This window comes from Neophocaena asiaeorientalis, unplaced genomic scaffold, assembly GCF_003031525.2.
Source record: "Neophocaena asiaeorientalis asiaeorientalis breed wild unplaced genomic scaffold, Neophocaena_asiaeorientalis_V1.1 scaffold500, whole genome shotgun sequence".
NCBI classification, from domain to species: domain Eukaryota; kingdom Metazoa; phylum Chordata; class Mammalia; order Artiodactyla; family Phocoenidae; genus Neophocaena; species Neophocaena asiaeorientalis.
Genome location: NW_020171810.1, coordinates 676,010 through 686,591, shown reverse-complemented (window position 1 = coordinate 686,591; position 10,582 = coordinate 676,010). Strand labels below are relative to the sequence as shown.

General features: G+C 40.5%; 1 protein-coding gene across 2 annotated transcripts in view; it reads right to left on the bottom strand.

The window, feature by feature from the left end:
• Window positions 1-1,386: 1,386 nt before the first annotated feature.
• The window catches only part of IGSF11 (immunoglobulin superfamily member 11), an 89,943-nt gene continuing 80,747 nt past the window's right edge, over window positions 1,387-10,582 (bottom strand). The window contains exons 5-7 of one of the 2 annotated variants that reach the window (XM_024765356.1): window positions 6,328-6,450; window positions 5,366-5,516; window positions 1,387-3,711 (exon numbers count right to left, since the gene is read on the bottom strand). In XM_024765356.1, the coding sequence (XP_024621124.1) occupies window positions 3,267-3,711; window positions 5,366-5,516; window positions 6,328-6,450 (719 nt within the window). In that variant the 3' untranslated portion in view covers window positions 1,387-3,266. The remainder of the gene's footprint in view (window positions 3,712-5,365; window positions 5,517-6,327; window positions 6,451-10,582) is intronic. The other variant, XM_024765290.1, reaches the window with a different exon arrangement.

The window sequence follows — 10,582 nt, the reverse complement described above, 5'->3', positions numbered from 1 at the left end:
GGACCTAGAATAGCTAAAATAATTTTGAAAAAGAAGAATAAAGTACGAGGAACCACTCTACTAGGTGTTAAATATTGTTAATTAGCTACAATGGTCAGCATAGTATTGGTGAAGGAACAGACACAAAAATCAGAGGAATAGCTAGAGAACTCAGAAAGAGACCCACACATATACGCCTAAAATGATTTTTTCCAAAGGTGCTAAAGCAATTCACTGGAGGAAGAATAGACTTTTCAATAAATAGTGCTGGAGCCACTATACACTTGGGCATTTATCTCAGAGAAATGAAAACTTACGTTTACATAAAAACCTGCAAAAAATGTTCATAGCAGCTTTATGTGTAGTAGCCAAAAACTGGAAACAACTCAAATATCCTTCATACCCTTCAGTGGGTAAATGGTTAAACAAACTGTGGTATATCTGTACCATGAATTCTACTCATCAATAAAGAGGAATGAACTATTGATACATGCGACAACTTGGATGAATCTCGAGAAAGTTATGCTGAGTGAGAAAAAGTCAATCCTCAAACGTTACATACTACATGATTCCACTCATACAGCATTCCTGAAATGACAAATTATAGAGATGGAGAAGAGATTAGGGATTATGGACTTGGGGAGGAAGGAGGTGGCTATGACTATAAAAGAATAACTCAAGGAATCCTGTATCCTGAGTGTGGTGGTGGCCACACAAATCTACACGTGATAAAATTCCATAAAACTGATGCACATGTGCACACACGCACACACACATACACACACACACACACACACAGCAGCGCATGTACAATGTTGAAATCTGAATAAGGTGGATGGATTGTATCCATATCAGTATGTGACACTGTATAATAGTTATGCAAGATATTACCCTTTGGAAAAATTAGGTGAAGGGTATATGGGAAGCTCTATTATTTCTTATAAACTGCATGTAAATACATAATTATCTCAAATAAAAAGTTAAAGGAATGACCCAATATACATCAAGAGCTACAATCACGACCATAACTTTCTGAACTGAAACTTGGCAACTCCAGTTCAGAAATCATCATTTATCTACTCAATACCCGTATTAGGCACTGTGCTAGGTGACAGAGATATAGGGTGAAAAAGATAGCCATGGATCCTGTCTTCATGAACTTCCAGATAAAGAAACAGGAAAATGGCTCAGTGTATGAAAAGGATCATCACATCTTCAATCACACATGTGATAAATGGACTCAAATTTCTAATGATAAGAGTAGAGTTAAGTAATTTTTGGAATACTATATGCTCATTAAAGTTATTATAAATACTATTTAACAGAATGGAAAATGTTTACAACATTAAGAGAACACTAAGTACAAAATCATATATTCATTAGTATATGATAATTAATGACAACTTGTTTTTATACGAATAAAACTTTTATTGAATTTTAGATAATTAGAAAGAATAAAGAAATGCAAGATAAATGCTTTCTAAACAACATCTGATAGTATCATCTTATCTGTCATGGCATTTTCACTCTTCTTTATAAAAGGTATAGACATTCATTTATTTAAATTTTTACAAAGTCAAGAACCGTCAAATGGAAAAAATAAGTAATGCTAAAGTAAATTCAGTTCTTCATCAATATTGGAATGATTGCAATGGTTAGGTTCTGAGCTTAGCCCTCTTGTAAAAACAGTGTATGCAGCAGCTGTTGGTTTCCATTATTCAAATAAGTCTGAAAACCAGAAGGCCACTTCCTGTGACGACTGTGCTTGCAGGAAAAGAGGGCAAAAGCATAGTGGGAAGAGGGAATGAGAGCCTACGTTGGGGAAAGAAAAGATGCTCTTATCCAATCCCGGGGTCAGCATCATAAATAATTTAGGAAACAAATCTGGGAAGAAATCATTTGTGTTGCTTAAAGTGTGATTAAGGCGAGAGAGTCACTGATACAAGCACAGCCAGATCTACAGAGCACAAATAGAGCGGAGAGCCTGCAAATTACCTGGTGAACTCCCAAGGCCAGGTAATTAATCACAAAGAATCTCTTTACAGTGGTGTAAAACGCATCTGGGCAAAGTTGCAACCCTGAGCTGTGACAAGAACAGGGCAGAGCCTCCCAGGAGCATATCTGAAGACATCCCTTTTGTCTCAGTCTTATCTCTTTTGCAAAAATAATCATTTTGAGAAAAACAAAAACAAAGCAACTCCTGCCCTCCCTGTAACAACCCGGTAACCTCAACTTGTCAAACAAGGAGAAAGTTATCAACTGCAGTACAAAGGCATGGGGTGCTGCCCTCATTAAGAGTAACCTGGTGTGACAGCAAGGGAGACCTGGGCGGCCCTGCTCTGAGAGGCTGCCAGGAATTCCCTTCCACCCTCCTCCCTGCTCCTGTGCTGCCTGCGCGACCTAGGTCTTGCCGCCTGCCGGGCTCCACGAACAAGCTCACTGGACGTGGCGTTGACAGTAGTCTTTTCCTTCCTAACCCAATGCCTCTCTCGTATTTGTTTTTTTTAAAAACAACAGTTTTCTTTTAAAAAATATTTTCCCAGGAAATAATGAACAGTAACTATCATGGACCTATAACAGACCCTAGAAAAACATAGACAGGCAATAATCTGTCAATATAACAATATTCCAAATATGAAATTCATGGTCCAGGAAGAGATAAATAAATAAATATGAAGGGGCTCCTCAAAGAAGTTTATAGTTTTCACCCATTCCTTACTGAATTCTGTTGGTGTAAAAAGTTTTGATTCTACGATACAAAAGCCAGCCCTGCTAGGACCAGTATTCGCCATTTATGCCATTCGGCCCCCTACATCAAGAGGGGACGGGGAAAGGCAGGATGTAACACAGGGTTGCTCAGTATGTTTCTAAAGACACCTATCTTTTTAAATAATTTCATTATTTAAACTCCATCTGGCACTTTAGTCTCTTGAAAAATTATTACGTTAGACATGAATTAAAAAATAAGCCCATCTGGACTGCAGTTTGGGTTTTTAATGCTATTCTGCTCTTCTACCTTTTTCCTTGGCTTGGCACATCTGTGAGATCCAGCGTTTTGAACAGAATCCTGGGACAGCTGGGGTGGGGGAACGAACAAGGCTTCATGCCGGAGCATTCCAGTTCATTTTACCAATCTTAGTGGCCGGGTCACAGCCCTGCCTCCTTCTTTGTGCTTTTTACTAGGATCATTGTCAGGAAAGTGTCTTTCCCAACACGCCACCACCCCGCCCCCCGCTGGAATGGGGGCTCCCTTTGCTTCTTCTCTGCACACTCCATCTGCTTGCGTCCTAGACCAGGGAGCCAGCCCGACTCTGGGCTGGAACCATGACAGGGACAGCACCAATGCGCTCCAGGCTTGCTTGGCTGATGGTGTAGGAGTGTGTGTACTGAGCCCGGGGCTTCCTGCTGACTGAGCCATTGCTCCTGGACACGGCCTGCGGTGACGACCCTCTGTTGGCTGTCACTACCAGGGTCTTCTGTGGGGCTGGGGCCAGATGGCTGCCGTTGGCATAGACGGATGGTATGTTGGCATGGCCCGAGTGGAGGGAGAAGGACTGGCGCAAGTCGCTGAAGTGGTTGAGCGACTCTGTGTTTCTGTGCACTTTGGGATTGTTGCTCCAGCAGCGGCTGTTATAGGTATTGGAAGAGGTAAATGTGTTGCTCTCTGAGGAGGACACCTCGGTGTGAAATGCTTTGGCAGAAGAAGGACATTTAGGTGGAAGATCATCCTCTCTGAAAACGAACAAAAATAAAGCTGTTGTTAGGATTTACTTGAGGTTTACCCTACCTACCTGCCCAGGACTCTGTCTTCCCATGTTCAGGTGAATATGTCTGTGAAATTCAAACCCTCAGGACAGACCACACTATCATGAAAGCAAACACGGCAGTCCTGGTGGCCTCGGCTTTGACATTCATTCCCTTTAAGACAATACTTAGGAAAAATTCTCCCTCAGCTTCTCAGTCCCCAAGAGTAACCAAGAAAGTAGTATCAAATCTCTCAAAAACTGTGTCCTCCAATATAACCGAAAAATATATGGGTGTATGTATATATGTGTGTGTGTGTGTGTGTGTGTGTGTGTGTGTGTGTGTGTGTGTGTGTGTGTGTGTGTGTATATTTTTTTTTTTTTTTTTTTTCTCTAAATAGGAAAATAGTCCATGAAGAAATCCACCGAACTAGCTGCTGTAAAGCTAGGAAACCAAACTATGGGTGTAGGAACTTCAAAAAACTATTAGAATTGGCCTGATTTTATTGCCTTTTGGGGTTTGAGAAATCACTATCGTATGCTGATGAGAGGTTTTTCTCATTAATCTTACACTGGGATGAAATCTGTCCCTGCATAGGGTCCAAACCCTTAAGAATTATAAGAGGCTAAGAGAAGTCATTAAGTTAATTTAAGATGTTAACTAATTCAATTACCATTTTCTGAGTACCAGGCATTTTACTAGATGTTTCATGTGAGAAAAAGACAGCTCCTCTACCCAAGAAGCCTATGGTCAAATGAGGGTGACAATCAATGCAAGAACATCTGCAAGTCTTAAAGGCTGGATAAGTCAACTTATGTGAGGAGGTGATGCCTGGACTAGACTTAAACCAGACCAAGGAATGTACTGAAGAGATGGATGCAAAGGGAAGGAGTATATGGTCCAGGAACAAGGTGGAGGCTACAGGAAAGGCCCTGAGGCATGAGAGAAGACAACAACAGACTGGAACACAAAGTGATCAGGGAAGTTGTGAGAGATAAAAGCAGGGAAGCAGGTAAGGGTCAGATTCTGAAGGGCTGTGTATGTCATGCTAAGTAGACTGGAGTCATTAAAGCATTTTCAATAAGGTTATTGATGTGATGCCATCTAAGACTGAGCCTGAACCCCCATATCTCCACAATACGGCAAGAGTCACCTTTCTTTCAAGATCATTTGACATTGTTTCCTTAAGATGTTCATATTCTTGACTGAACTGTTTTTAACCAAGCCATACTGCTTTGGTCTATCTGTACAGGTGCTGTTCTTTCTTGCTTTATGTTCGCATCATTTATAAATGCCAATATTAAACACATGTTCTAAACTCACTTTTCTACTATGGCAGCCACCTAACCCCACCCACCCTGAAGCTATGGGAGGAAACGGGGGAATTCTTCACTTGTGTCCTCCTAGTTGGGCACATGCTAGACTACCCTACCCACCTCCCGCCTTTCATGATCCAGTAAATAAAGCTGAGGAGTAAGTACCATGAGGAAGAGTGATATAACATACAAGAAACTATCATTTGGCCACTTTAACTACCTTGGTTAAAGTCATAAGATTAGCAAAGAAATCTTAGCTGCCAAAATGAATAGAAATACAGACATTGGCAATGCCAATGTCAGGATAAATTATCTGACACACAAACCTTATTTCATTAGGAATTTCTTCTTCCTCCTCCTCTTTATTTTTGCTTCTCCAGTAAAAGAATGCCCCTAAAATTAGTGCAATGCAAAAAATGATAATAACTGCACCAGTGCCAATGGCTCCAGCTATTAGTCCAATGCTCCTGGGCTGGGCTGCAAAATATATTTAAGGTATATTTAAAGAAAAAAAAGGAGAGAGAGAGAGAAAGAGAAATAGAATATGCTCACACAACTTCATAAACATAAAAGGCTACCAAAGAATTTTCTTAAAATGTACAAAATTGCCTACAGTATTGTATCCATTTAAAGTTAAACCTCACTTAATTTTCTGTATCCCCAGTGGCTAGGACTAACACACAACAGGCTCACAAACATTTACTGAATAAATGAGCAATTCGTTCAATAAACGAACAGCTGTAGGAGAGCCACAACCAGGGCAGAGCAGGAGAAAGACCGTACCTGACTACTTGCCTGACCTGCCCCGAACGAACCTGGCAAGCAGCAGGATAACTTGCTACCTCATCACAGCCAGATCATTCCCTTTTGCAACTGGAATTCAAACAACCCAGGATTCTCAACTAAAGAGAAAATTTCTGCACTGCTTATGTATGACCTGGGCACCCAACATTTAAGCAGATATAAGGGATTAGGGAAAAATACAAGAAGGTCTTGCCATGACCGTAAGATCATTACAAATTTTTAATATGTCTATAGCACTATATAATCAAACTGATCTGATTCTAATGATCCTGGGAAGACATTTTATCACAAAGAAAAAGTCGTATTGCTGAGGCTGAGAAGCATACTAACACATCTATTAAATATCTTCAGTAATGATTAAAATCAAAAGAATTTCGATTTAATCTTCAAACAACCTCTAAACAAGCAGAACTTTTCATTCCCTAGTTTAACAAAGATCTTGGCATTCAGACCCATAGTGGACATCAGAATTTTACATACTTACGAGAAATAACCTGGAGATCCAAAAGACAGGTGCTGGTCCCAATGGCATTAGAAGCCACGCACTGGTACAAACCTGATGACAGGGCGCTGATGTTCCGGATGGTGACTGTTCCCTGGACCTGGTCTGTCACAAAAGTAACAGTCAAGTGAGGATTTAGGAAAGAAAATAAGAAAACCAAAGAAATCAGCAGAAGACTATAAAAAGAGATAAACAGTGAAGAGCTATCAATACCTTTTCTTGGAGAGATTTTTTTGGTTCATGAAGGTTAAAGACTAAAATAATAATGTACGTTAAAGACCCGGAGCTATAGAGGACTGTCCTAAATAAGGGCAGTCTTAGAACTTAATCTGCAGATTAGTATGAGGTCCTAAAGGTGAGCAGCCTTCCCTGAGGAAATGTTGGCTAATGCCTATTTTAGAGAATTTATGATCAGAAACACCAAATTTTAATTCTGAAGAAATGCAATAACATACAAAGTTAAACTTATTATAATAATGTCTGCTTCATACTTGATGGAAAACATACCCTCTCTGTGCTCAAGGGTGTAGACTGCTACTCCCTTCCAACAACTATGATAACCATTTGTGTAAGTCCAGCTCCTCCAAGGAGTGGACACCAAGACAAGCAGGAGGTTTACTGGAGGAAATGGCAGTAAGGGAAATGGAGAGGAACCTGGAGGAAGCAAGGAGAGGCTCAGACTGCAGTACAGGTCTGGCCCCCGTGCAGGGGAGAGGGAAGGAAGGAGGCAGTGTCTCAGACTGCAACACAGCCTTATGGAAGTTTCCACCAGGCTGATGGGGAGTCCTTGAGCCAAGGTCACCTGTTAAAGGCATCTTAGACTTTGCAGGAATGGGCCTGCATTAGCAGCCCCACTGTGCCCAGTGACTGGCTGGGAGCTGCCCAGGCGAAGCGTGGCCTGGGTGCGAAGCAGTGGTGGATGCTGCGGGAAGCCACTGGGGCTGTCAGTCAATTATGTTCCACAGCAGGAGATCTGAGCCATGCATTTTCCAGGTGACCACACTGATATTACCAAGAAATATTGCAGTGGTTCACATTTTAGTAACTTATCAACATTAGGATAGTTGATTTATTCCTTACAAACAAAACGCAAATGACTTACAGTGATAATAAAACCTAAGTTAATGGTTATTACTACGTGCCAAGCACTGGCTAAGCTTTTACACATATGATCTCAATCTTTACACTAACTCTTAGCGGTATTGTTATCATCAATGCCATTGAACAGATAAGGAAACCGAGGCTTTACATGAGTGATAAGATTACACAGCTGGGCAACAGGAACTGAACGGAGGGCTGTCCTACCTCTAAGCTCAGGCTGCACTGCGGTCTCCCTCAGGCAGTGCACAACTCTTCCAGCCACTGACCGCTCAAAAAGGGCAGCAAATCAGGAAAAGCCTCCTGGTGGCACACTGGTGGCACAAAGTCCACATACTCCTAGGGCAACACCTGGAGCTATCTCTACCCTGTGCTGACAACTTTTACATGAAACTAAGATTTAGTTTCTTCCGGCAACCTTCATTTCGATTTAGATCAAAGGCAGAAGCAGAACCATTTAACAAATAAATATTTATTGAGCACCTTTCTGTGTGCTGGATAATTTTTGAGGATGGTTATATCATCATGAACAAGACACACCCAGCCCTGTACCTTAAAGAGACAAGTAGATGAGAAATCACAATAAGTGGGGTAAGTGCCATCACTAGAGGATACAGGGTGCTTAAGAGGGGCATCTAGTGAGGATGAGCAAATTCTGAAAGACCCCCAGACAGCAACTGCCCTCTGGGTTATCTCCCTGCCTTCTAACATAATATAGTGGGTAGTGTTAACAAATGACTCATCAAACACACACTGAAATTAACTTCAATATACAGGCCAGGGAAGGGAGGGTTGGGTTTTTTTTTTTGCTTTTGTTTTTGTTTTTTAATGGGAGCATTTAAATGGTCGAACCCATACTATATGGATATCTTACTGACTTATACTTATGTCTTACTTGGACATTTGAATTGTACTGTACACACCCAAGTCAATATACTTGGTGGTTATTTGGTTCACACTTGTGTGTTATTTCCTTTTCCTTAAAAACGAACAACTCTGATGGCTATCAATGTATGAGGCTTTTCAGTGAATTCACTCAGATAATTGGGTCCGTCTGGAGGGAAACTGTTTTCTCCTCCTCCGTGTTCTATCTGATTTCCCAGGCTCTCCTTAACCATCCCTCCTATGTGCTCCCCAGCACCCTGTAATCCCTAGTGCTGGAACTTACCCCATTATTATAATTTCTTGCCTACTTGTCTCATTAAGATAAGGGACTCTTGCTTGTCTTGTTCATCACTGTATCATCATCCTCAGAAATTACCCAGCCACAGAAAGGTGCTCAATAAATAAATAAATGGGCAATCTTCTCGAGTGTCTATTGTGTACCACATACATTGCACTAAGAGCTTTACATGTCTCATTTAATCTTACAAACCTTAAGTTTTATATTCCCTACTTTTCAAAGATGAAAAAGCTCAGAGAAGCTATGCAATTGGTCCAAGATCACACAGGACACAAGAAGCAGCACAAAATATCAGGTCTGTCATGTCCAAAGCTCATAACCACCATACACACAGTTGAATTTCTTGTAAGGTATTTAAAACCACAACACTCTATGGGATGCATCTGTAGAATATTTCCTAACCTTGCAATCAATGTCCCAATGCTATGGGTATTAAACTAAGCCATCTGTCTAACTCCACCTTCAGTACGTTAGCAAATGTCATCATGCAAGAAAACCATAATCTCTGGGCAACTAACCCCACAATTTCACACACTGTATTGTTGTTTTCCTAAATCCTGAAATTCTAGAAATTTGATCAGCTCACACCAAATCAGTGATTTTGTTGACACTTCCAGAGAGAGAATTTGGGAAATTTTTAACAGCTGATCTAAGCAGCACTCTGGCATGCAGAAAGAGGTAAACTGTAAAGATTCTAAAATAAAATAAAATGACAACTTCAAAAAAGAGGTGAAGTCACTGTTCTTTCCTCCTCAGTGAGGCTGACACACCACGCCGGAGTGAACTCAGAACGTAATCAGAGAATGGGACAGACACATGAGTAAGACAGGTCTAACCAGAAGCAGAAGAGGGCTGCTGAGGTAGTCGAGGCAACAACGCATCTCTGCAGCCAGCACCTGACTGCTCCCTGCCACAGGCACAGGGCCCTTTCTGAAATGAAATGGGCTCATTCCTCAATCTGTCACTTCACTTGGCCTGCTCTGGAGCAGAGTAATTAGTTGAAATGAAGTTAGAGAATAAATATTCTTTAGATCGTCTTTCTTTTAAAGAATAGTGGAAGTTCAACAGTGTGGAACTGCAGTCTGGAAAGCAACAAATTGCATCACACCCCAGTTCACAGCAATACTGTAACCCACACAAGCTGTGTACCTGGGCCAGAAGCCCTACAGAATTTAGAGAGAAATAAATATAAGTGCACATTTCCACTTCCATCCTTTCTCCTTAGCTCCAGAACCACTTCTCTGCTGCCTAGCAGACGGTACACTGGCTGAGAACATGTGTTCTAGACTCAGGCAGCCTGGGGTGGAACCTGCTCTACCACCTGCTAGCTAGGTGGTCATGAATGTGCTACCTCTTCTGCATCTATGTCTTTGATTCCTCATGTGTGACATGGAACTGCCAACATGCTTCTACATCACAGGCTACTGTGAGGACTGAGTGACATAATGCACAGTGCCTGGCAAGGCTTCCACGTTGGAATTTCCTCTTGGCATCACTTGGGAAATTTGTATCTTTTTCTGATTCATAAGAAAAATCAAGAAATTGGGAAAATGTTGAATGTCTCCAAATTCCAATAAATATTAATACTCAGGATTTGAGGTTGAGAGATCAGACTTCCAAAATCAAATTACTCTATATTTTATATGATTTATGCATTTTTATAATAATGCATGATCATAGTAATAAACAGCGAGTCATCTCTTATATAAAAATTTCAGAAGTACTCTGTAGAAGAAAATAATGAATACATGGTTTATTGTTATTTGAACCAATATATTATGACATACTATATATTTCAAAAATATGTAAAAAGTTATCTCAACCAGATACAAACATTTGATGATAAAAAATAGTAAAAATGGGAACATTAACACAAAATAAATGCCAAAATAAAACCTATTTTAAAATTCAAAGATAATATCACAAATACTTAATTTTTTTTTTTTTTTTTTTTTT